General features: G+C 41.0%; 1 protein-coding gene across 1 annotated transcript in view; it reads right to left on the bottom strand.

Annotated features, from left to right (window-relative positions):
• Nucleotides 1-7,457: 7,457 nt before the first annotated feature.
• RSPO3 (R-spondin 3) overlaps nucleotides 7,458-27,709 on the bottom strand; it is a 58,484-nt gene continuing 38,232 nt past the window's right edge. The window contains exon 5 of the mRNA XM_039707229.1: nucleotides 7,458-8,503. Within this exon, the coding sequence (XP_039563163.1) occupies nucleotides 8,310-8,503 (194 nt within the window). The 3' untranslated portion in view covers nucleotides 7,458-8,309. The remainder of the gene's footprint in view (nucleotides 8,504-27,709) is intronic.

Genomic DNA, 27,709 nt, shown 5'->3' on the forward strand with positions numbered 1-27,709 from the left:
AGCTATATTTCTGCATGTGTGTGCCAGTATGATGTTTGCTTTCTTTGTGATATGACACTATTTACATTCAGCTGTGAATTACCACTGCTGCCTAGGGGGCCTTTTCTTCTTACTCTCTGAATTTGTGTGCTCCTACCTTCATGTGGTGCTCTGTATTCTTCTCTTTGACTTTCATCTTGCTGCTTTACAGAAGCCCACAGGAACTTTCTCAGCCTTTGGCCACAGCCTTCTGAGATATTTGTTCTTGTGCTTAGTTGAGGAAAGAGACTGTGGGAGCTTCAGACCACCTTCAGCAGAGCTTGTGCAAGGGAACTCATGTTTATATAGACAGCTTTATCCAGAATTGTAGGTCACTGTTACTGCTTGCACAAATCGTGCAAAGACACCTTGACTACAGAGCTGTGTCACTGTATTAAAAAATCAAGGTAAAAGCTGTTTAAAACAATACACAGTGCTGTCAATGCATGCTTTAAGTAATCCTCTGAGTGCTTTGCATCGCCTGTTGCCTTATAGCAAGCACAGAATGTCCACTTTTCAAATTAATACAGAAATTCCTTTTGATACTGTCAATTGTTCTTCAAAACGTGGCAGTTATTGCTCTCCCACAGGGGGAGATGGCTGAACCATGAGGAGGATGCTTCTGCAGCTCTCCCTTATAGCAATAAATAATACAATGCATGGACCTGCTACTGTGATTTTTTATGAAGTAACATTTCAGTAAAACTGGTTATAAAACATGCTAAGTATGATTTATAGGCCTGAAATGATGACTATCCAGCATTCCTGAGTGATGGATTATTTATTCTTGTAGTGAGAAGACAAAGCTTTCTATATTGAAAAATAGCTGATACCTCTTTAATTACAGCCTAGGTACAATGTGCACATTGTGCTTCTTAACCACCCACTGACAGACACTAAAGTGCAGTGGACCTGCATTTCCTAATGTAAGAAATTGCTCCTAGGATCCTGCAGGACCCATGAGAAAATTGCAAAGAATTCTTACTTATCCCTGAGCAAGTCTCTCTCAGCTGAATAAAACTTCTAAGTCTTTCTAAAACCTTCATTCTTAAGAACTTATATTGAGATGGCCCCCTAACGGTGCACCAGAATTTCAGCTTAAGGTGCCCAGCTGACTTTCAAATTGTTACTTTTAATTACCATTCTTTTCTTTCCCCTGGGATTAATTTTGAAAATGTAAGTCTCTGGGTGCATAGGCTTAAGAAATTTTCTTGTGTTGGCATTTCTCTCTTGTATAAAAAAGGAAAACAAACCAAAACAAGAATTTGATATCTCAAGCAAGATTTCTACTGCCATGAGAATACTTGGTTTTCTTTTTATTTTCCTCTAAGCAGCAAGTACAATATGTCTAGACTTCAGTAATGCATTTGGCACAGCAAATGTAAGGTTGTAGGAAACAGGCTGTGAAAAGAAACCACAGATGAGGGATGCTAATTACATCGTTTGATGCACTACTGGAGCTCAGATAATGCCAGCAAGGTAAAAGGATTCATAAGGAGTAGAATATGTGCTCTTGTTCAAGATTATCTGGGAAGTTATCACCAAAAGGTACTCCAAAGAGGATTTGTCAGGATGGAGAGTAGCAGGTGGCTCAGCCCTCACTATTCATTAACTATAATGTAAACAACTTAATTAACATTCAAGAAGACTGTTCATTTGTTACAAATCCCATTAGGAAGTGAGCTGAGCATCCGTAGTGAGGAGAATAATGCAGTAATAGCACTGTATATTCCAAAGGTTAGAAATGGGCCAAAGCTGTAGCCCATGAGGTCAGGATCTACCCTTGGGATTCATCTCAAAGATGACTACAAGAGACTAAAATGTGTGAATGGTCTCCCACAGGCTTTCAAGGTGTTTTAAAGTATAATTTTGGCTCATGTAATATCCCCCCTCTTTTAGAGGTGTCTGATCCAAAGTGCAGTCTCCACCAGTCCTTCCATCCTTACTCCAGTCACACACACAGGCGCATGAGACATCCAAACCATGCAGTCTTGTTCTCAGCAGAACTGGGTTAGTTATCCTACATGAGGCACATCTATGGAACAGAAGGCAGGGGCTGGTGGATAGTAGAAAAATGTTTTAGAAAGAAGTAACTAGCATCTGGAAAAAATAGAAGCTCCTCACTTTGACCACTCTGTGAATGGTCAAAGTCACTCTTTAATGAAAGTAACACAGTAGAAGAAAGTAATATCTCAGGTATTATTACTGGACAGAGTGACAGCAGGACATAAACCTCTGACATGGGAAACATTATCACCAAACATGACAGAATTGTGCTTTTCAGCCACTGTTCAAAAAGTCTCCTGGTTTAAAAACATGCTGATTATTTGGTCTCTGGCTTGCAAAACCAGATGCTTTTTTATCAGCTAGTTTAGGAGTAACAGGGGGTGAAGGGCTGATGAAAGGATGACCATGAGTTTATTATTTTGGATATTACTTTTCCAGTAACTAGCAGGAATACGTGGTTATCCATCAGTGTCTTGTGGATATAGTTTACTCATTTTTTGTTCCCTCCTGCTGTCTGAAACTGTCAGAGAACAGAATTATTAAAGTAGCTATAGGACAGATTCTGTTGTAATTTACTCACTGGAGGTTTATTTTATGAACAAAGCATCACTGTGAAAAATAACCTCCCTTACCCTTTGGAATTGTGCTTTTGCTGTGAGATGTTTTTCAGTTTCTACCATTGTTCAACTTTGACAGCAGACTAAACCAATACATCATTTCTTATGAAAAAGGAACACAGCCCTGAGCAGATTATGCTGATTTCCATAAGAAATACTATTTTCCACATTTTCCCTTCTCATGGCAGAATCCTTTATGAACTGCTATGTATTTTAACAGTACGTGGATGATATAGTAATGATTGAATCATTTGTAAAACCAGGTATTTTGTGCTATAGCCTAAAGTAGGAAGGAACTGCCCTCCTGTTTTTCAGTCACAAAAATTACTTCAAAATCGCAAAAGCAGTTCCTTAATATCACGGTCTGGGAAAACACTGGAGTTTTACTAGAGCAAGGTTCCTGTACTTCTTCCCCCTGGACAATGTCTGTGTGAACATCTGTAGAACTTTAATAACCTGTTTAGACACAGGAGTACAGGAGTAGACTATAAATGAGTAGAGATTACTTAATGCATAGATTAAATAATGGCGACAACATGTTTTTCAGCTTCTTGCTTATCTGCAGTCAGCCAGCACTCTATTCCCTTCTGTGCATTAATTTGTCTCATCTCTGGTTTCCTTCTAAATGCACATCAAGAACCAAATTAATTGAATCCCATTGGTTTCATTTTGGGATCATTTATCATAGTGCTTTATTCCCTTTATACAAGAAAATGTGGTTGCTGTTACTAGTTTAATTGTGTTCACATCATCCTTTCAAAGATGGCAGACCAACTTTTTTCTCTCCTCTCCTTGCTATATGGCCTCATATTTTTGTGGCACCTGCAGAATTTGTTCTGCTTCCTCAGAAGTGACTACAGAAGTTGTGCTGCCAATTTTATCCAAGAGAGGTTGCCTACCTTACCTTTCTTTCCCATGGCTGAGATTCCAGGTGAGTCTGCTAGTAAGACTGTTTGTTTTCACTTTATTTTATATGGACATTGTTAGCACTCTGAAACACTGTATAGAACATTACCAACAAGAATTTGCACATGAAAACACAGAAATTTCTGTGTCAAACCAATCAATGGGTATTCTTACTTTTTAAATGCAATTAACATTCCAGATCTGAAAGGGCAGGCCTAACCCACTAAGAGTATCACAGTGAAGTTGGGAGAGGAAGAGGCAATTATTAAAATGGTGAACAAACATGCTGACTTCACTTTTCTTTAAATTATGCCAAATTATTGCAAAATACTGGGAAAAATCCAACCCCCCATTAACAAAAGGCATGAGAAAATTATTTGTGGATGTGTAACCACAGAGTGTGCTTGCTTGTAAGAGTGAAAGGTCTTTAATGTGTTAAAGTTTTGTGCTAAATAACAGCAGCGGAGTAGCAGACTTGAGCCTGCAAATGTGACCAAGCCCTTGCTGATGGACTTAGGAAAGACTGAAGCTGCAGCTGATGCTTGCAGAATGTCACTTTGAAGAGTAGCTCCCATGATGAGCTGTTATGTCATCCTGTGCAGAGGTTTTTGTTTGAATTTGTGCAACTTCATGTGAACCATGTGAACTAAACCCAGTGCTGTCTCTGCAAATAACAATGCATAACAAGTAAGTACAAGTGTCATGGTAAATTCATGCTGCATCAGAAAGTTCAGCCTTCAATAAGTTTCAGAGCCTAAAACCACAGAAACAAGAAATAATTATAGTGACTCATGAGGGCTACAGAGGGATTCTTCCAAATTAATAACAATATTCATGTGCTGCTTCATGTGCTTGTCAGCACATCAACCACAAGTACTCAGAGGCTGTTGGTAGAGGCACAAGACCTTCATTGTGGGGGATGAGGGTGATGATGATGGTCCCATTTTGCTGATGGGTTCTTCTGCTGCCACTTTGCTACAGGGTACAGCAAAACCTGTCATTTATTTAGTGCATTGGTCAGCCTGACAACTTTGCTGTGGTGGCTCAGAATAAAGCTTCTGAGACAAATTCAGTGAAGGGTTCAGCAGTTCAGCACTTAAACTCTTTAACATTGGATTCCTTTATTCGGATCTTCGGGTGAGAGAACAAGATACAGCTTGGTCAGACAGGTCTGAAGCCTGGGACATAACAGTTGCTTGATTGTCTCTGTTACTGATAACAATTTCAATTCCTTGAGCAGCTTAACTATCAGAAATAGCACTCGATGTGTGTTTATCTACTGGCCTTAACTGATATTTGGTATTTTATTTCAGATATTTCTTTAATAATTAGCACACTATGAATTTGACTTCTAATTAATGTCCATTAAATTTAGGTTCCATTTTAAGAGAAGCTGTTCATAATTCTCTGGGAATCACTTCAAATAGCCTCTTAAGATTTTGAGGTATTTTTTAACTGGGAAGCAATTGTCAGGGAAGATGTTTTGCACAGATCGAGTCACAGCCACTCCGATTACCTAATCAAATCTTCTCCAGTAAGGTCCTATGATTCTCACTAGCTCTTATTAGCATGTAAGGTCACTGACTCCTCATTTTACACATTTATTACTGGATGGACAAAAGGTGTTATTGCAATACACTTGGGCTACAAAGGTCCATATTCTCCTTCAGTTTCTTGGGAGTGCCAATTGAGTAGTTCACCTACCAGCAGGGTGATCTACATTCTGTGCAAGGACTTGGGAAAATTTTAGTTGCCCAAGTGACTTGGATATACTTCTTAGTGCTTCACCATGGCTATAGGCAATATTATCGAACATTTTTCTGTGTGGAAGGAAGCAATATGACAGCAACTTCCTTGCTCATTTCCAGGAAAGAGGTAGCATGTTTTTTCAGGTAGTAATACTATAAATTATTACTGCCATAGGCCAAATTCTGTTTACATTTTTATTACTTGCTGAAAGGTAACAGCATTCCAAGTTCTGCTCTTGGTAAAACAGACTTGTCACTGCCTCTTGTGTAAGCAGGGGATTTGTAATAAAGGTTTTTGTGACAGTGTATAACAGAGCTCACATTTGTATCCTAAATTACTTTCTTTTCCCTCAGTCTGTAATTCTTGAACTACTGCTTTTCCAGTCTCCTGTTTATCTTTGCCAGATAAATGGCATTCCTTTGACTCCTCTAAGTGTTGTAGTAGAGAATAACTGAGATCAGGGACATTCTGAGTATAGCATCTAGTTTTGCTTTTTCCTTTAAAAAAAAAAAAATTCCTCTCTGAACACTCTTGTTCATTTTTATAGATTTTGTTTGTGCTTCTATCAAAAGCAATTCTTCCATACCAAACCCCCTTGCCATTTAACGCCTATATTTAATCAAGGCAGGGAAAAAACAATCCTACTGGCTAGTTTTAAGAGTTGCAGACAAATCTTCCCTGAGTGCAACTATTCTTGTGGTCCAGCTGCTGACCTAGTTTGCTAGATCCAAGTAGGGATGCTTCATCTGGCCAAATTGGAGGAAGTAAATTGAACAGTAAATTCTTTCCAAGCAGCTGAACATCCCTGTTTGCCCACCAGCACTGCAGACAGATGAATGACTGCAGCTGTAGTAGAGGATTTGAAGCACTGGGTTCCCTTTTCTGTTGTAATACCAATGCCTCTCAGCCCAGAATTGCTACTTGCACCTCCTCTGGTGCCAGGAGTCTAGCAGCATGAGGATTTCTCCTTTCCTCTGTCTACATCAGCATCACCCAGAGCCTCAGTGGTGCACACAGGTTCTGCACCTTCCACTACTCTAAGACCAGCTCCTCCTCAGCTGCTGCTGCCAACAAGGTGGTGGAGGGATTTGACTGCTGCTGTTTGAATCAGTAGTGGGAGACTGAGACCAGACCACTCCAGAGGAGGTTATAAACAAGTTATGCAGTGGAGCTGGGAGCTCACAAATAGTCACTCCTGCTCCAGCCTCCCACTGCTAGGTGCCCCTCACAGGCATTCAGCACACCCTGCTTTGCTCTCTCACCCATTCAGACTCCATTGTGTGTGAGGTGTGTTACATGTGTATCATGCTCATCTCTGTAAAATTCAGCCTTTTGGTCTTCTCAACTGCAAAAATATAGTCAATCCATAAAATCTGGGACTGGTTACAGAAAGTTTTAATTAATTCTCATGAATGTAGGAGGCAAACTGTGGAAGCCTTAAAAACACTGTGTGGTTAGACTACTGCATCTACAAGTATGATTAGAGACAAAGCTCTTACAAAGCAAACTGCAGGAGACCATCCTACATTGCTGTGTAGGTGATTGGTATACGAGTTGGAAAGTCACTGGCACCTGTCACTCAGGTGTTCTTAGCCTGAGATACAGGCTTCAGCATTGAACAGGTCTTTTTTAAAGTCAAACTCACTGTGAGAAACAGAAATAGTGACAGGAATGGGAACTGACTCCTGCCACCTGTTCTAGTCCATGCTCCGCAGTGGGTGGGCTGCTACCCCTGTGACAGCTGTCATTGGGCAAAACATGGCAACAGAGCACAAATCGTGAGGTATGTTGGTTCCTCGACATGTTTCTGGAAAGGGTAAGTCCATTTCTGAGCAGCAACTCAGTGTGTAGCACTACCTGTGTTTCACTGGTGGGCTGCTCTAGCCTCTAACATACCACAGGATTTGGTTTGTCCTCTGAGCAGTGGAGATTTTCACCTCTGCTGTGTCAGAGAGAAGAACCAGAATAGGAATTTAAGTGAAATTGGACACAAGTTTGTAATTTTTATACATTTGTAAATTTCTTTTTGTGGATACGATTTTGCTAGATGCACAGTGTGGGTGTAAGTTGTGTCCTCTTCTGTCTGTGAAGCTATGAAATTATTCCCTTCCCCAGCAGAAAAAGTGACACCATCACTGTGAAAAACACATACTTACATGATCTATTTTTCTGGTTTTTATTAACTCAACGTTGTCTCCTACAAATACGATTTGTCATTCACCAGAAGATTTGAAATGTAGACTTAAGTTACACATAGGTATAAAAAGCATAAAACAGCACACGGTACCACTGTTTAGACCAGAAAACATTGTGTTGTCCACAGATAAGAGCGTTATTTGAGCTCAGCTCAGTTTCCTTCTGCCTCAGGGATTCAGTCCTCAAAGCTGCAGATGCTTCTGCTTCGTATTCCTCGGCAGCTGAAGCCCTGCTGGCTTTCTCCTGATGTTTCTCACCCATGTCTGGAGCACAGACCGGGAAAACACAGGGCAATCCCATCCTGCTCCACCAGAGATTGTAAAACCTTGGGCTTCTACTGGCTCTTCAGAAATGTTTTCCTCCTTCTCTTAATTATGTACAATATATGAAGGGATACGATTTTCATCTTTGATTTAGACATATCTCTTGCCTCATACTTAAACAATAACTTGAAAAATATTTTACAAAGAAAAAGAACATTGTTCATCTGAAAGTCATTCATTATTATATTGCTATATTTTATACCCTATTATTATTATATACAAAATTTCTTAATTGCCTTTTACAGATGCATGGAAGCATATAATATAACAGTTTTAAAGGATCCCATCTTTAGATTCTTTTTTCCTTGGCTCATGTCAATCTCTTTAATAAACTATGGTTGCTTGGAGAATATAGGAAGTATTTGGAATGTTGTTTAAAGTTTAATAATAACTGGTAGCATTGTCCATTTGCGGCCTGAATGGTTGGAACACCTGTCAGGGCGATCTGGTAGAGATAGCAGCATCATAAGACTTAAACAATCATGGAGGGCCATTAATGTGCAGTGTCAACGGGTGCCAGGTCCTGTTCTTTGTTTGGGGCTTTCCTTTTCTTCGGCTGCGTTTTGTTGTTGTTTTCCCTCTGTTCTCGGTTTTGTCTTCGGGCTGCTCGCCCTTTGCTTTCCTGTCTTGTCTCCTTGCTTTCATCTTTGTTGGATTTTTTCCTTTTCTCCTCCCTATTTTTTTTTCCTGAAAAGAAATGATGGCATGTTAGAAGATTTGCTCAGACTATTGAAATTTCTCAGTCCCTCACTTTGCCATAACCTGTGAAACCAGCCCTGGTTTAGTACCTCCCATTAGGAGCTGGACACTAATATTTGGAAATGTCCAATCACCACACCCACATCCCAGGGGATTCTTGGTATTGCAACATGAATCCCATGGCGAAGTGTCTGCTCCAGCACAGGTGTGTGATGGTCTTCAGGCTAAAATGTGTCTCAAATAAAACTCTACACTTTTTTTTTTCTTTTGTCACAAAATTAGGTATTCAACTACTTTATTGCTTTAAATAAGGTAAGATGTAGAAGAATTTGTTTCTGCTACAGACCTCTCCAATAAAGCATCCTGTCCCCTTAGCAACATTAAAACTTTGTATATTGGCTGTGGAGATTATATAATAGAGTGCATTTATGCTTGCATGTGAGGAAGAAATTATTTATGCTGGGTGTGGTGCAGCCCTGGAGCAGGCTGCCCTCAGAAGCTGTGGATACCTCATCACTGGAATTATTCAAGATCAGGCTGGATGGGGTTCGGAGCAACCTGATCTAGTGAAAGATGCCACTGCCCATGGCAGAGGTGTTCTTCAAAGATCCCTTCCAACCAAAGCATTTCTGTGATTCTACGATTCTGTTTCTTAGCTTTACAAACCAGTGCAGGAATGATATTGGCTTGAACTTGTAAGTACACATGAGCCTAAAACAGATTAGATTTTTTGTCTGTGTGGAACTACTGAGCTGTGCAGCTGAAATTCACCTGCAGTTAGATGAATCCCAATGATATCTTCAAAGGCAACCTCTCTGGAGACTTTCCTGATGGAATGTCATACTGACCCCTATGCCTGCTTACATGGAGAAATTTCTGGACAAGTATTGAAAAACATCTGGCTAAACTCTCTTTTATGATATCTCAATAATGATACTAATGAAAGTAATCTATCCTTCTTTGTTACAGAGACAATACTTTTGTTTTTAAATTTTAACAGAGATAATCCAGGCTTTCGTACACTGGTAGGGAGAGTTACACAAACCTGGCAGTAGCTCTTGCTGTTGAGGGTGCTAAATTTTTATCAATTTTGCCCATTCCTGCCTCAAAACCAAAACCAGTGGTTTTTGATGCCTCACTGAACTCTGTGGGAGTATGTCACAATGAGAGAGTAGCTCCAGGGGAAGTGGCTTTGTTTTGAGAACAGATAACCGTCCAAGGAGGTTCAGGGTGCAGCTCAGATAAAGGAAGAGAGATTCAGAGGAGGTGAAGAGAGTGCAGAAAGCAAGGAGCAAGATCAAGGTGTAAGAATATGCTCTATCTTCTTCTTCTTGTGTAGCTCTATGGGAATATTTTACAGCTTCTCCATTCTTTACCACCACTGCTGGGACTGGAGAGCAAGGGGAGGTTTAGATACACACGTTAAGTCGAACAGTGGCCAATATCTGCTTTTATCATTTGTTGTTTCTGAAACAGTAAAACTTTTAAATGACATCTTAAATTTCAGGGAACCAGTTAGAGATTACCTGAGTATACACCCACATACCTGCAGAATCCCTCTCTGAATTTGTAAATGCCATCTAAGATGCCCAGAGGTGAGCAGGGGAGACCTGCAGAAGTGGTGTGGGAGGCTCAGAAAGAGCTACTACCACTGGGAGAACTGGGAGCTCTCCATGCAGAAGTAAGGCTGCATCTTACCCAGCTGCAATGCTGTCTCTTACTAATGGGTAAATGACAGTATGGGATTTCATTCCAGTGGTTTGTAAATACTATTGGCCCAAGATGAAATGTTATTTGAATGGAAACTGTCCAGACATCCAGTGTTTGACATTACTCACTTGGTGATTAGCCAAAATCATTCAGCTGTGACTTCCCAGCCACAGTTCTTTAAGTGTGTTGGAATGACATGTAATGGTTTCCCATTCAGTCATGGACCAGGATATATGTATTTATATGTGTGTGGATATACTAAGAATAAGATATCTTTGTCTAGCTAGAGACTTATCTAGGCACAGCTTTACTGTTTCTGTTTTAATCAAACTGGTATCTTTACAAATGACAAGGAAAACTGATCTCTGGAAAATACTTAAAACTGAATCGTAATTTTCTTCTACTCTGTGCAGTTTTGTAGATGGTTTAATGTTACCACCTCCACTCTGCTGCCATTTGTGAAAAGATCTGACCTCTAGATCTATAATGTTATAGTAAAGCAATATAGCATAGAAGGGTCATCTTTGCTGGCTCTTTAGTTCTTTTCACTACTACTTTTAAAAATGAAAATTTTTGTGTGACAGTGTAATGTTACTCCTAGTCGGTCTGTGTTTCAGTTTAGACCCAAGAGAAGATTCTACCAGCAGTTCTCTGCTAGCACTGGGATATATTTTTGTGTACATCACCCTCCCTGCTCATATCCTTCCTCTCTTCTTCCCAGAGATTTGTTCCTGAATATTTTCCTTCTTTATTCTGCTTGCTGAAATTCACTTCGTAATGGCAGCAGATTGAACTGGGTACCAGGTATCATGGAAATTCACTGAAAATGTGGGCATTTGGCTCTCTGTGAAATGAAAAGTGCAAAAATTACATGGGCCATTATGTTTACAAGTTCATCTCTGAATAAGAGTTGGCCTTTCAGTGCTTAAAGAAAGCTTATAAAAAAAGATGAAGGATGGTTCTTTATATGAACAGAGAGTGACAGGACAGGAGGGAGAGATTTTGAACTAAAAGAGAAGAGATTTAGGTTAGATGTTAGGAGGAAATTCTTTATTGTGAGGGTGGTGAGACACTGAAACAAGTTGTCCAGAGAAGCTGTGGATGCCCCATCCCTGGAAGTGTTCCTGGCCAGTTTGGATGGGGTTTGGAGCAACCTGGTCTTATGGAAGGTGTTCCTGCCCACGGCAGGGGTGCTGGAACTAGATGACGTTTAAGGCCCCTTCCAACCCAAACCATTCCACATTTCTACGACCTACTTTGCCTTTGAAGAAGATGACACGGCAAGGCCATTATTACATCTGGAACTCAGCGAAGAAATAAACGATGCAACAACATGACCCGGAGGAACACATTCTCCCGGAATTTCTACTGAATTTACGAAGAATGTCCCTGCCAGACCCTTCTCCCGGGCGGAAGCCTGTAACACTCTGGGCACATTTGTGCGTGTGTCTCTCTCCCTCTCGCTGCGCGTCCCCGCTCCCCGCGCTGTGCTGCAGTGCCCGCGCTCCCCGCGCGGGGGCGCCGCCGCTCCGCAGCCGCGGGGTCCCGTCCCGTCCCCTCGGAATTCCCGCCGTGCCCTTCCTGCCGCTGCACCGGCTGCCTTGGCTTTGTTTCGCCTGCGGCTGAACTTTCCCCACGAGTCACGGGATTCTTTCTGTGATGCACTAACGTTATTAACGTTTATTTCTTCTTATAGATTCAATACAACCGTTCAGAATTTAAAAAAAAATATATAGGCTAAGTATTTTTAGACAGGAGATTAAATATTTTCCAATAGAGTGTTTTGCTTATGAAGATAATATATGTAATATCAGAGAAGTATTAATGAGAACCTAATTCTATATTATATTTATCTATATTATTTATATATAAAAATTATCTATATTATTTATCTATTAAAATTTATCTATATTGTTTATATATTATTTATATCTCTATATTTATTATTTATATTTTTATTTTTATTTTTATTTTAATATATAATTATATATTATGTGATATATATTACAGCTATTGTATTATGAATGTATAGTGCTATGAATATACATTACAATAAAGTAATTAATGGGTGTTAAAATAGCTTTTATGTTGGAACTAAAGCTTTGTACAGACAACTGTACTGGAAGAATTGATCTGCAGGCACTGTGAGTTTTCTGGTACACAGGAGAGACCTTGTTGCTTCTAATAATAACAAATTCCTGTATTGATGAAAATCTAGTGACTTGCTATAATTTTGAGAAGTACAGTAGTTCAAATTAAATGCAGGCATGAAATTAGTTTGGATAACAATATAATTACATGTCTAATCAGATTCAAGGTGCTGAGTTCTTGTTAATATATTTTATAGCCCCGGGTCAAAGAAATTCCTGAGTCTGTATTTACGCAATCCATGTCTGAATACATCCATTTAAACAAGCCAGGGTATTTCAGAGAAGCCTGTGCATTATCTCCTCAGATGTGGTGTTTCTACTAGATCTGTAGCTGTATTTTATGGATTAGTGGGAGGATGCGTTGGCCATGACTTGGGAGGCCTTGGTGCTCGAAAGCACTGTATGACAGACAGTTGCTTAACAAATCATGGCTGACATGGATCAACTACCATAGCTGACAGATTTCTTATGCTTTAAGCATTGTCACTTAGTCCCACTATTATATTCATCTGAAATTATTACAGGAGACTTGGGTGCTGAAATCCCAAAGCACCATAGGAAGACATAAAATCTGATTGTGCAAACTGCTTCACTTTGATGGGGGGGAAGTATTACAGGGTAGGCTTCATGGAAATCCCAGAGGGATGAGAATCTGGCATCAGACCTTTGTGATGATTGTATTTCTTTCATCACTCCCATGAAGACATTTACCATGGGAAAGCAAAAGGAGCAAGAGGGTCATGGAACTGCTGCTGTTGGGATTGCAGGCACTGATGTAACAGGCCCCTCTTTGGAAGGGTCCCACTGCTTCTGCTCTGACTGTCACCACGGACCACAAATCCTCCCCACTACACTGTAATAAGCTGAAGAGCTGCAATAAAAGACCACAAGCCACTGCTGTAACATGCCACAGTGTTCTTTCACACCCCTCACAGCCTTGTCTGACCTCTCGGCCCTTTCCTAGCTACTGGAGCACTGTCAGCACTGGTGCTGCAGTGCCAATGCCCCAATCCCTCTGTACTCCATGAGGCACCTAAAGGTTAAGTTCCACTACACTGTGTTGCTCTCCTTCCCACCTGTCCACACCCTTCTCAGAGGCATTTTTAGTCCTCTTAGACTAAATGTCTGTCATGCTTTCCTCATCATGTGGCCTGGACAACATCAGCATGACGCAAAGAAACCATGCTGAGCAAAGAAACCAGAAAGAGAAGCATGCCCCAGGCTCTGAACTCTCTTAGTCTAGCTCTGTCAACAATACAGTCATGCCATATTATGCAAATGAGCTGATCATTCTCATTTTCAAGAAAAGTGACACATTTTTTTTCTGGAACATAGCCTGTAGAATGTACTCACACTACTTGCCAAGATAACATCCCTCCAAACCCCTGGCTCCCAGTGATGCAATGGACTTTCTCCTTTCGTTCCCAAGCCACAAGTGGCTGATTCATCTGGTATGTCTTTTTGAAGTTTAAACAGCATAAGTGCATAACTTTTTTTTTTTTTACTTTTATTTTTTTCCTTTAATTATTGTGGCCCTATTTTATAATCACTAGATTTCCAGGTAGCCAGAGTGTGAGGGTCAACAACTTCAGATCAATCTAGATGCTACATGACTTGGTGTAGTTGCTGGCCTGCCTTACTGCTGAAGATGTTCCAAATGCTGAAGAGAATATAGGTAAAAAATTTAATAGAGCTAAGATCCAAAGACATTCAAGGAGCAAGTAACTTGGCCAAACCTATGTTCTCCTGCTGCTGAGATGCATGATGGTAGCCTGCCTGGTTTCCATACCAGTCCATACCTGGTTTCCATACCAGACGGATACAGATTTAAGGCACATGACATATCCGTAGTACTATGTAGTGATCTTAGATAATCCAAGATACCTGGACAAGCTCAAAAAGTGGGCCCTTGGGAATCTCATGAGGTTTAACAAGACCAAGTTCAAGGTGCTGCACCTGTCTTGGGACAACTCGCAGTGCCAGCACAAGCTGGGCAGTGAACAGACGGAGATTAGCCCGAGAAGGACTTGGGAATGCTGATGGATGAGGCTGGACATAACCCAGCAATGTGCTCCTGCAGCTCAGAAAGCCACTGGTATCCTGGATTGCATCCAAAGCAACGTTGCCAGCAGGGCAAGGGGATGGAATTCTGCCCCTCCTCTCTTGTAAGACCCTGCCTGGAGCACTGCATCCCGCTCTGGGGTCCCAGGCGCAGGAAGGACACTGACTTTTTAGAGCAAGTCCAGAGGACGGACACCAGGATGATTAGAGGGATGAAGCCCCTCTCCTATGAGGAAAGACTGAGAGAATTGGGATTGTTCAGCCTGGAAAAGAGACATCTTTTGTGTGACCTAATTGTGGCCTTATAGTACCTAAAGGGAGCCTACAAGAAAAATGGAAAGGGGCTTTTGACAAAGGCAGGTAGTGACAGAACAAGGAAGAATGTCTTTAAAATGAAAGACAATAGGTTTGCATTAGATCTGAGGAAGAAATTCTAGAACTGGTTGCCCAGAGAAGCTGTAGCTGGCCCATTCCTGGAAATGTTCAAGATGAGGTTGGGTAGAGCTTCAAAAAACTTGGTCTAGTGGAAAGTGGTCCAGTACAAAGTGTTCCTGCCCATGGCAGGGGATTGAAATTAGATTATCTTTAAGACCCATTCTAATCCAAACCATCCTGTGATACTATGGTGATGCTATACCTCAAAAGCTATTGATATTTATGGTTGAGCAAATGTATTATGGGACTTGGTGACTAACTTTTTCTTACGTGTCCTATCTCCTCTTAAGAGTGGAAATACTTCTCTAGATGTCAACTTTAGATGTCTTTGTATGAGGATCCTTAAGGTTTTCTTGCCTCTGAAAATAGGATCTGGACTACAAGATTGCATTCACGTGAAAAATGTTCTTATTTACATTGTGAGTGCTAGCTTGGCCTTGCAAGAACAGTGCTGAAAGAGGCACATTAGCAGGAATGAGAATGTTGTTTCCAAATACAGAAATAGCTGGGGCCTGCACCACAGCTGTTGGCATAAAGCAGGCAGAGAGGGATGGGAGGAGGCTGACCAGATTAGTTACGCCAAGACAGGAGATATCGAGTTTTTCACTGCTGTAGGAGATAAGGAGAAATTTGTATCCTGTTAGGTGTATGGGAAGTCAGGAGATATAATTTCTTCTGTGGATGGTTGGGAAATGACACTTCTACACTCATGAGCTCATAAGCAAGGTTTATGGAAAGTCCCTGACTTGTGATGACCTCTTGCAATAGAAACTGGTTGGATGTGCCTTTCCTGTGCCATAGAAAAGATAGTGCCAGTGCCTGAAAATAGAATATCCTCCAGTCAAAGAAGCAGCCAGAGAAGGAGGATTCCTATAATGAGTTCTGTTTGCTGTTTGTGGAGACATTTACTGCTGCCTCTTCAAACAAGTTCTTGTGGGGATTTATTCCCTTCATGCTTGTCTGTTGGGACTAAGGGAATTTGCTAGCAGCCTTGTTTTAATTAGGATTAACATGCTAACAACACCAATTTTGTAATTACATAACAGTTTTCATCTTATAAGAACCCGCAGCTTATAAAGTCTGAACGCAGCTTCCAAAGACAGGAAAGTAATGGCAATTTAGCAGACCAGAAAATCACTCCCCATTTCTTAGCACAGGAAATTCCCTAGACCATGCTGGTATTTAGGAGACTGCCATTTTCTTCTTTTGAGACTTTTAATGGTGACTTCTGAATGGGATTGGGTTTTTACAGCTCTCCTAAAGGAGGGAAAAAGGTCCATGAGTGTCCAAATCCACTTGATGGATTTTAAGACTAGGAGAATCAGGAACCAGTACAAATATTGGGAATAATAGTGGTTGGTACCAAAAGCCAATCCCCAACCCTGTTGTTAGAGCATCGGGATATTGAGAAAAATCTCTAATAGCCTGTTTTCCTTTTAGTCACCAACAATCCAATCCTGCTAGCTTGGATTGAGGTAATAAATACAGTCCTTTTTAGAGACTTATTTCAGCTGGTGCAGTCTTTTGAACAAACCAGAAATAAAAATGTGATGCTGCATTATGTCAGAGCTTCATGTTTAGTCTGCCGCTCTAGAAATAATCAAGAAAAGTTATACATGATAAGAGACAGATGCTGGTGCCTCAGCAGACATTTAGACATTTAAACTCTTTCTAGTACAATAGTAAAATGGAGAAAACCCCCTAAGAAACCTGTTTTCAAGTTTCTCAAATTTGTTCTCAGTGTGCTCTGAAGGGAGGGATGGGTGAGAAAAGATGTTTTCCTTGGCTTTACTTAAACTGATTGCCTCAATGGAACCTGGTAATTCAGATGATACTTATATGACCCCAATATCTGGGTGCATCCCAAGGAATGCCTTTTTCCTTTATCGACCATGGCTCAGAGCTGAGCTGTACTGGTGATTGGGTGCAGATCCTGGAGGCATTTTGCAAGTGCTGACTCTAACACTTGAATCAGGCCAGCAGTTCCTGCCCTGGTACTATACACCAGGACCAGGTGCCTGGGCATCTTCCACCATTTCATTTGCTGGTATAGGTGCACCTATACCCTCCCCCTGGAATCCCCTCCTTACATTTTCTTAGGTTTTCTGATATGCCAGGAAGGTAAAGGAAGATGAGGAGTCAACAGGATGCCCCTCTGGCCCCTCTCGGCATGGTTCACTTGTCCCTTCCACTCTGAGCATCGTTTGTTTGCATTTCTGCCTGGGGTGACACCTGTGCTGACAGGTAGATAGGAGCCCCTGTGCACCCCAGGCCAGCTGAACAGCTGGATCAGCCTGTCAGCAGCAGGTAACATACAGGGAGACAGCAGCTCCTGATGGATCCTCTCAGCAAAACCATCAGCACAGAAACAGGCTGTTTTTGCCAAAATTCACCGGAGGCCCGATTCTGAGCTCTTGTTGTACTTGCTCAAACACACAGAGGTCACCAAGGTTGGTGTTTGGTGTAATTGAAGGGAGAATTTGCTTTCAAGGATACTTTTCAAGTCAAGGTGTTGAAAATTGACTGTCTGTTTCTGTTTTGTGTCTCCAGTGTGTGTGTAGTATTTCAGCCGGCCAAAGCATTGATCCTCCCCTGTCTAAGTAATGCCAGTATTTCCAAATACATTTTCACATTGATTAAAGTGACAGGTCAGGCTTCTAAATTTCATATGTATCAGAGACTCCAGAAGTTCCCTCTCTAAAAGAGTGACATGAGATTTAACTTTGGCCATCTCCATGTGTTTCTGAAGGATTTTTCTTACCTATTGAGAGAATACCTGGCCGTTTATTGGATAAGCTTAAGGAAAAGGACATTGGGATCACCAATACTCATAGGCTGCCTCTGAAAAAGGCTCAGGGAATTTATATGCTAGAAGGATTCAGAATTTAGCCCAATGAAGCCTAGGAATCTTGGACCAAGTTGCCAAAGGAATCTCAGGTTTTCAGGCTGTTGAATCTTTGTCAGCCTGGCAGATGGGCTGCCAGAGGCCAGCACAATGGACAAGCTGGAAGGATACTGGGCAGAAGCCTCACACAAATGCAAGGTTGTTTCAAAAACTGCCTACTTTTGACTGGGACTTCATTGAAATCAGCAAGTTTCTGGGAAATGTGATGACTGGTAAATCTGGTATTTTCCATTTCTTTGGAAAATCAACACCTATAAAATATTTTTTAAAAGTATTTCTGAGTCAGGTTTATGGTGGATGTGCACAAAAGGAACTTAAATGCAAATATTTTAGCATTGCTCATAATTCTTCAATTTAACTTGAATCACAGATAGGAGTTGTCCATGTGAATTTTATCCAGGCTGTCTTTCCTTCTTTTATTTTTCTTTTCTTCCCCAAGAATGTGATAAGTTTATTCTTTTCAAATTCCTCTGAGGATGAACTTTGCATTTAGAGCTTTTTGTAGTAACACAGCTTTGCACACTGAAGTGAGCAGCCAGCTTTATGAGTAGCTGGAAGTGGAATGTGAAGAATGATTTTGCCATGTGACAGTGCATCACTGGAGCCCACTTCATTTAGGATACTTCACAAACTGACTGCCGTGCTCTTGAGATGGATGCAGGCAAGCTCGTGTGGCCCAAAGGCTGGAGGAGATACAGCCCCCACTGAGATGAGAATGCAGCCTCTCATGAGAGAGCACCCCCAAGTGCTAAGAAAGGTCTGGAACCCCTGATCCACCTCCACCAAGTGATCTGCTCCATGTCATGTCTCACACAGATCCTGCCAGCAGTGCACAATGGCCATTCTGCACAACTTGCATGTTTTATGTTTTGGCTTGGCAGGTTCCTTAAGAGTGTTACAGCAGTACTGGTAAAATGGAAACACCCCTACGTGTTTCTGTGGTGTGTGTGCAGCCTGTACAGCAGGGCTGGTTACAGGACCTGAACTGCTGGAATGCGAGAAAGATCCTAAGGAACCTGACGGAAAAGTTCAGTGAGTGATATTTTCAGTACAATGATATATTGCACAAAGTCAGGATCCTCTCTGGCCTCTCTGGGAAAAATTGGGACTGTGGGGATCAGCAGCCTCTCTCTCCAGCTGCCTCCTGCCTCCAGGTGAAGAAGCCCACTGTACAGTAGTCACGAAATATGTTCATGCTTCTTTTTCAAACTGAGTAACTAATCATTTTCCTTCCTGCTCCAAGAACCTTTTCTTCAGCCAAAAAAATTCAGCAATTTCTGCTTCAGAAATTGCTCACTATTTCTACAGATTTAAGCACCACCTGCTTTTGTTAGCAACTCCTTTGGCACTCTTTCATAAGACCTGAGACCAATCCTGTAGCCACTAAAGGCTAGGGTCTGGAATGGCATACTCAGAAACAGTTTACAGACAGTGTAAAAACCTCAGGAGCAAGAAAACACCAAATAATTGGTGCACACATACTGTAGCAAGATGCTATAAGGAGCAGGATGCTTTGTCCAAGGGATTCAGAACAAGTAGACTCTTACTTCAATCTCAACCAGAGACTCTAAGAAGTTACTTGAAATTGTTGTTGTACTTTTGAAAATGTTACCCAATATGTCTCTATGTCCAGGACATTAATTTATGTGCAGTAAAAGAGTTTATTTCAGATCAAAACTAGAGATTCCATCAGCCTAAAGTATTCACAAGAGACAAGATGCTTCCATCTCCATGGTACATCTTCCATTGTGTCACATTTAGACTTGAAAGATTTATGCATCATAGCTTTAGTTTAAGACCATTATGGAAAAAAAAATCCAGTAACAAAAAAATATACTGTGTCTGTCACTGCAATCTTTTTTCTCAGTGACAAAGACTTTTTTTCTTTATAATACTGTATTTAAATTACTTTCTCAGGTTCCACAAGTGTAAAACAGAGGTTAGAGTTCCTTAATTTTGGTGCTTTAGACTCTATGGATAAAAACCACTACTGCTGCAAATCAGAGCTGCCAAAGTATGCAGAGTGTTCTCCTTATTTCAGTTAATGTTTTGAAGGACCAAATGTCATCCTTCAAATAGAGGGCTCAGGATTCTTTTTTAAAGAATTATTGTTTCCATGCTCATGCTTAAAGGTAGCAAGGGCTGGATCACCCACTGGAATTCCCCACCACCACCCCACATCCATACAAGAAATAAAGTCAGTTCCTCTGGATTTAAACTAAATACTTCTAGTTTAGCAATGCACGTTTCTGCTTAGGCAATAAACATCTGTCATCTGCCATTCATTAATATTAATTATAAATGGTCACTAGCTCATGGGATCCAAGTCCACCAGCTGAGATTTTTCCAACTCTGACCTTGTGAGGGTTTGTATAAAAAGTGCTCAGAAGGGCTCTTCGACGCTCGAAGCCAGCAATAAGTGCAATTTGCAGAGTGTAGCATTTAGATTGTGCACTTAGAAAAAGGGCAGTCACAAGGGGTGATGGGGAGTGGGGGAGGGAGGGGAGGAGGGAATACAGAGCCTGAAATGGAGCTCCTTTAAATGCTTAAGAGTTTTAGTCCTTTCTGCAGGCTAATGACAGGGAGAGGCATTGTCCATAATGAAACCAGCCCATCCATTAAACATTACTGTAAATGAAAGGTTGCATGAATTAAAGGTTGTTCATCTCATGTTTCAGGAATGTAGCTGTGTTTCATGTCTGAAGCCTGTTTTCCTTTTAAATGGAGTTCTTCAGATGACAAATGAGAGAGAATTTCAGAAAGCAAATGGGCAGAAGTAAATACACGCTCAAGAACAAAGCAGAGACATAACTGTAGCTGTAAATCTTTACACTGAGGCTACTGTTTGCTATAGATATTGGGGAGGATTAGATTAGAATTGAGAAATTTCATTACTGGGTCATTTTGCTTGTAAAACAAAACAACAATAGAAAATCCCCACAGTTAATTGTCAAATTCTGACCTTAATGTTAGCTGTATACATTTCTCTCATGCAACACCAGTTATTTTTTTTTGCTACCATTTTGAATTTCAAGGAACTAAAAATAGAACATTTAGAAAATGCTTTTTCAGAATCTTGAATGGCCATCACATTTTTAAATGAAGAATGTTGGGTTTTTTTCTTCCAATAATTTTTTGTCACTGCAAAATTGCTTCAACAAAAATTACTGAAAAATAATATTTGTTTGCATCTGTCCTTAGTTTTTTTCAGGCCTAAACATACAACAATATGTCTGTCATATCTGCATCTGCTATTAAAATAGACACATTTTCAGTGGCAGAAAGTTGCTATCATATCTCTTGTAAATTAGCAAGAAAATCCAGCCCTCTACTCTTCCTGTCACAATTGTTCAAAGCTGGTGAATGCAAAGAGAAACATGAACAGATATCTCTGCAATGCAAATTACTAAACTAGACAAAAATAATGAAAAGTTGATTTCAGTTCTTTGACCCAGGCCCAAATAAAAGTCTGAGCTTGGTAAATGACAGCAGGAGACCTTATACTGGTGTCAGTGGACAGAGATACTTGGATTTGTGCTCTGTAAATAGGCAGTACACTGTCTTTTTGTGGGAGTTTTCCACAAAGCAACAGGCAAGAAAAACTTTTGTGGAAATTTTGTTGTCATTTTATAAATGCTTATCAAATAATTATCTAGTCCCTTACTAGTCTATGAATCTGAGCTACTATACTTAGGTTGGCTCTGATGATTGTTTGTCTAACCTCCCTAAAAATCTTCCATAGAGATTCCCACAACCTCTCTCCCAATCTTTAGGATCTCTGAAAATAACACTGGATGTTATCATCTCATTGGGAATGTTCTGAAGCTTCCTTGGTCCTTTATAACACAAGGTTATGGCAGCAAGTGCTTAACTTCATAACTTAACTTCATACTCTTTTCAAAACTTAACTTCATACCCTTTCCAAAGTTATGAAGGTGAAAGGGAGCTGGGAGGTGGCAGCCGAAGCAGACCAAAGGCTGCATCAGGTGTCAGAGCTGGCTGGGACAGTGAGCTGAGAAGAGACAATGAGACTGGAGATGCAGAGATCTGGGTGGGGAAAAACAAACAGAGCTGCCTGGGTGGGGAAGACAAGGCAAATATCCAGAGAGATGAGGAGAAGCAGCAGCCAAAAAAGTGCTTCTTTGTTTTCACTTTGTTACAAAGGAATGCTGAAAATCCCTGCTTTATGGTTAGACCCACAGTACTCTGAAGTCAATGGGATTTCAGTGGGTCTTGGATCAGGCCCTTTAAAATGAGGGCAGCTGTAACACAGTAATGAATGAGTGCCATGCTGCCCATGACTGCAGTGTTATAACAGCATTGCTATACATGGAAGTGTTCCATAGCCCAGGATTTAGCTGATTAAACAGTGCTGGATGTGTCGCCATTAGGCTTGAAACATCCACAGCCTGATTTACTCTGTAGCTCACATACCCCAAATGTTTTGCATTCTTGGACTAAATTTGATAGATGCCCTATCAAACTTCTCTCTTGCATTTGTTCCTCTTTCCAGGACACTCAGGTCAAAACAGCGAAGGGTTTAGGTCTCCAGGTGGTGAGAGCCAGGTAGGCCCTGCTCCCAGCAGCCACATCCTTTCACATTTACTTTGTAGCAATATTGTCCAAAAGTGAGAAAACAGCTTGATGTGGGGTATGCTGAAGCGTCAACAGAAAGGAGTTGTGATGGTATCCCACTGAGGCACACATCCTGGAAGAGCCTCATTTCCTCTTCCAGCAGTGACAAACATGTCCCTTCCTCAGAAAGAGCTCCTTACATCACTAGGAGTTAGGGGAAGGATTTGGAAGCATTAACTGTGAGCTGTGATAGAAAGCCAGCGTGGGTATGCGAGGATGTTCCGGCAGAGGACGGAAGGGATGAGGCGTGGGAGAGAATGGCACGCTGCTCTTTTGCACATTGTGTCTGCCATGCAGCGCTGAGAGGGGAGAGTGGTCACAGTTTCCCGTGTGCCTCTCCCTGAAATGAAGGGATGTCCTGAAGGTGAAGGTGCCATGAATAAGTTGTGCCACAGTTGTTCCCAGGTGTGCCAGGGAGTAAGATCAGAGACTAGGCAGACTCCTGCATGTCTCTATAACATAACTGGGAGTTTGTTTAAGGACTCTGTTCGACCTGCCCCCCTCCCCAGTCATATCTGCTCTGGAGGGAATAGCCCCAGCTGGTTTGGTGGCAAGCCAGAAGGTGGATCTGGACTTTGTGGGCAAGGAGCAGACCTCTGCTTTCTTTTCTTTTGTGGAATAGATACAGATGCGGGTTTCACTTTCTGAAGCTGGGCTTTCAATACCAAACATTTGTATTCAAGAGGGAAGAGTTTAGGCAGGTGCTAGAAATTTAGTGCTGAATGAATACCTGATGGATACTTTGCAAGGGGGAGGAGGAAGGGTTCTTGAGGGGCTTGTATACCCTTCAGATTTTCCTACAAAGCTTGGGCATCTAAAATATAGTCAGCTAGCCAATTCTGGAGCAGAGGGAGGCACCAAAAGGGAAGATCAGAAGAGAAAAAGAGCTGATTTCTATCCCTTATTTGGTTTAGTGATCTGAGGAGGACAGCTCTCACATTGTTCACATTTTAATAAAAGAATGCAATCAGCTTTTTTCTGATTCACTTCCCTTACAAGAACAATTGACCACATACTTCTGTCTCAGCTTTGACACTATTCCTGTTAATGTGAGGTTGATGCTTTTTATCAACAGCATGCCCAGCACATTTTTTATAGCATGCTCCAGAGGAGCTCAGGGCATCTGAGTCGCCTCCTCACTGCTCCCAGGCTCCCCAGGACAGGGAGGAGGCAGAAGATGGCAAGAGAGGAGCTAGTAGCAGGAAAGGAGAGCATCTTCCAAGGAGCACAGAGACAGTGTCAGCCCAGCACCCTGCAGGGCTTAACCTAATTTTGATATCTGAGGGCACAACCATTTTCATCTGACTGTTCATCAAGATGCATATTATTCAGAGATCACAACCTTGGCATGGTGCACGTGCACAGGGGGTGTGCATTCATGTGCAGTACCATATATACAGAGGCACACAGCATGGATATACTACCTGCTTGTGTGGCTCATGTGTGTCTGTCAGAACTGAGGTTTGATGAGAAGTTAATGTTCACAGTAGCACAAACAAAATAGCTTGTCGTGAAATTAAACATTACTGGTAAATAGTTCAGTTTTACTGTCTCTGTTTACAGGTCGTAACTTAGTAAAATTTTCAAAACTGCCTATGATCAAGTCTTGAAAATGCTACAAGGTTAAAATAGTTTTTTCCAGCCTTTTCAGCCCTTGATTTCTAGTCAGTATATCCTCTACTATTAGCTATTTTGGATTCACAAATCATTTGGACTCATTTTGGCCTTATTTTTCCCTCTGAAGCCTGTTCACCCAGATCTCTTCTCTAGGTTGTGCTCATATTTGCTGGCCAGAGGCAGTAGCAGCTGGGTGCTGGCCGTGTTCTGCCTGGTTTGGGGTATCCCCAGGATGCCATTTCCCTTCGTGTTGCAGCTAGTGGATTCCCAGTCTCAGCAGCCCTACTATTGGAGGCTGGAAATGTGTTAAAGTTAAAGAGTCAAAACCCTTGCAAGGAAAGGAAATGAGAAGCCCTCTTGGCAGCAACAAATGGAAAATAAACAACCAAACTCTTCACAAGACAGATTCCTCAATTATAGTAACTCAGGCTCGCAAAGGCCAGAGTTAGGGCCCATTGGCATATGCAATATGTAAACACAGGGATGCAGTAATTAGCTTCATGCTCATTTTGAGGTTTCAGAAGTCCTGTGACCTGCCATGGAGTAAGGTCATTAACCATAACCACACTAGTGACCCTCACACAGGACACCCCGTCTCTCACAGTTACACGAGTGAACTGTGTGCTGGGACGTCTCCCTGGCTCACATGTTCCAGCCCTCTTGTTTTAAATGCCACTGAGCTATATATGAGTGAGAGGATGTGACTTGTGGAATGGACTGTGATAGGAATATCTTGATTTCCCACATAGCCATGCTTAGGACTTAAATGTGATTAAGTAAAAGTAGTCAATACCAGAAATATCTAGAATTGTAGTCAATTTTTTTTCTTTTAATCAGAAAAATATTTGCTTAAAAATAATAATCTGAGGAATTACTGAAGTGGTATCAGCCTCCATTGCCTTGGGAAGAGACTTTTATCTTTGGAGTATGGAGTGTATAGGGATAGACTATTCATTTGAATAAGCAGATGTACAGCCGTTACTACACGTTTATCAACACAACAAAATGTTGCTCTGACCTGATTTTGCCAAGACTAGGTAAAATTAGTATTGGACATGAGTATTTTTCAAATCCAATTTTTGTTTTACTGTGGTTCCCCTGAAATGCACTCATCCTGCTTGGAGTCCCTCCTCACACCACACCCAATTGAAGACTTCTTCAGACATTATCTGATTAATATGTTTGGAAACATTATGTGGACATATAAGAGGTGGAAGAACTAGCACAAAGAAACAACAGAAATGAGCTGAGTCTCAGTTATCTAAGCTATTTAATGGAACCTGCAGTTTAATATTCACACATATGTCATACAGCAGAGAAGTTATTATTTTAATTTATTTACCCAAAATTTATGCACTTCCTCCTTAAAATTCCTTAGCAACAAATCTTGTTCCCTTAGTTCCCTTCTGTTCACTAGTCTGCATCTAGAATTCAGCTCCTCACCTCAAAGGCATTTCTCTCTCTCTTATTCCTGCTGCAAACTTAAAAAGAATCACAGCATAATGTCTCTAGTTCTGTAGAGCTTAAAGAATTAGCTGACAAGCTACCTCACCTCCAGGGGGTTGTAGTCTTTTGAATTTTGACTAAAATTATCCCTCTTCCTCTCATAACAGTGTCTTTATTTCAGACTGTACAAGGTAACAACAGCTACATTCCACAGTGATAAAGAAACATGCTATTCTACATTCACCCTCCCATGTCTTCATGTCTAATGCTTGAAATTTTGCCTGTCAGGAATGGGAACTTTCTTTGGTTTGTACTGGAACAGAATGGGACACAGTTAAGTTAATATGGCTTCTGTCCTCTGAACATTTTTGCACCACCAGCATGCAAAAATTCAATATAAGAATGAGAAACAATTGAAATGTATTTATTTGCTTACAATAATGCAGCTGTGTAACCAATGTAATCTATCTATTGGCTTGCATAATACCCAGATTTCTAAGGGGTCTTCCTTGTTCATAACTAATACTAATTTTGGTGAGTTCATTTATTATCTTCAAACTGATCAAAACATATTCTCTGAAAGTATGTGAAATCGTCTGATCAATGTGGGGGTTTAGTTGGGACTCAACAGAAAGTCATATGGTGAGTATTCTCTTCTTGGCAGAATTAGTCATGAAAACATGCAATTCTTTCCCCACAAATACTTTTGTATGCAGAATATCGTAATTTCAGAATATTTGTCTTTCATCCAATAAAGTCACTCTCATACATTTGCAGACAGTGGTCCAAAGGGACTTGTGTTAGGCCGGAGCACATTTATTAAGGCAAAGAAATAATATTGATGGATAATTTGCTGTGGTTGAGGAGCTCTGAAAGTTTTGCTTTTCCAGCACATTATTTGCCATTAACAGACATGCCTACAGGAAACATGTGTCTCAGTTTTTATCTGTCAATGAAGGGTAGGAGCCAAGAACGTGTTACATGTGGGAAGGTAAAAGTTACAGTACCCTGCACTGGGTGAACAAAACAAAAAGTGTGAGCGAAAGAAAGGAAGAGGAAAAAACTGGAACTTAATATCATATAGTCATGCAGACTAAAAAGAACACAACATCATGGGATCAAAAGACGAGAATGATGAAATAAATTACAGTGAGGTTTGGATGGGACTGAACTACAAAAGGAGCCTATATGTGAAATGCATGGGAATTACCATGTCCGATCACACTGGGATCAACTAATTTAGTGCTAAAATAAGTAAAAAGAACCTTTTAGTCTAATTGAGCTATTTGAATCCTCATTATCCCATTTGTTTGCATCCATTCTGAAAATATTATCATCTTCTCACAGTAAAACATCATTGCATAGCCAGTGAAGGAGAAATAAATGGTTGCAATACATCTCATCATCACCATCATCTTCAATGACACAGCAGCAGATGGAAACAAAGAAAAAAAGCCCTCTTCATCTGCTTTATCTCATTTTGCGTAGCTGTTCCGGAGACATGTCCTTGCTGCTGAGCGATAGCAGCGCCTCCACTGAGCAACATCCTGTCGCTGACCTCAACGTCTCGAGCAAAGTCATTGAGGCATCTGTGACGAGCACACCCCGTCATCATGTGGTCTTTGACCTAAATCCCTCAGCCACAGACATCTATCCAACATGGAAACAGCCAAGAGTGACCGAGCTGACCCTCTCTTCATAGTCATGGAGAAAAGATTAGCAGCACTGCTGGTCACTGCCGGGTCTGCTGCAACACTTCAAAAGCCAATGCCATGGAAGTTCAACTCTGAAGCAATGCCTGAGTGGCCACAGGGAGTTGTACAATACAAAAGAGCCTTTTCAATATTTCTCAACAGTAAATACAAACTTATCGACTTTCCCTTTCCTTTCAAGTTTTTCTGTTGTCACCTCCTTCTGCACTCACTGACAGGGCACAGCTAGCCTTAAGAACAGAGCCTGGCTTGCTTTCTTGGGCAATTATTCTATTGTTCAAAGGGGAATAGAAATGTCTTTTTCTGTAATAAGGGACAGTAGCAGTAGGGAAGATATGTTGCCTGGAGATTAAGTTGGAAAGCTTTGTTTTCCCCATTTCAGTAGGAATAAAGGGACAACTTATGGCTTAATTCTTACCTTCCTAGCCTGTCACCATAATTCAACCCTTGAAGCTCTTTTATCCTGATGCTTCATGTATGATATTCCTCAGTTTTATTACAAATTATCTTTCTTTAAAAAAGA

The sequence above is a fragment of the Passer montanus genome, unplaced genomic scaffold, assembly GCF_014805655.1.
Source record: "Passer montanus isolate IOZ18808 unplaced genomic scaffold, ASM1480565v1 scaffold2, whole genome shotgun sequence".
NCBI lineage: Eukaryota > Metazoa > Chordata > Aves > Passeriformes > Passeridae > Passer > Passer montanus.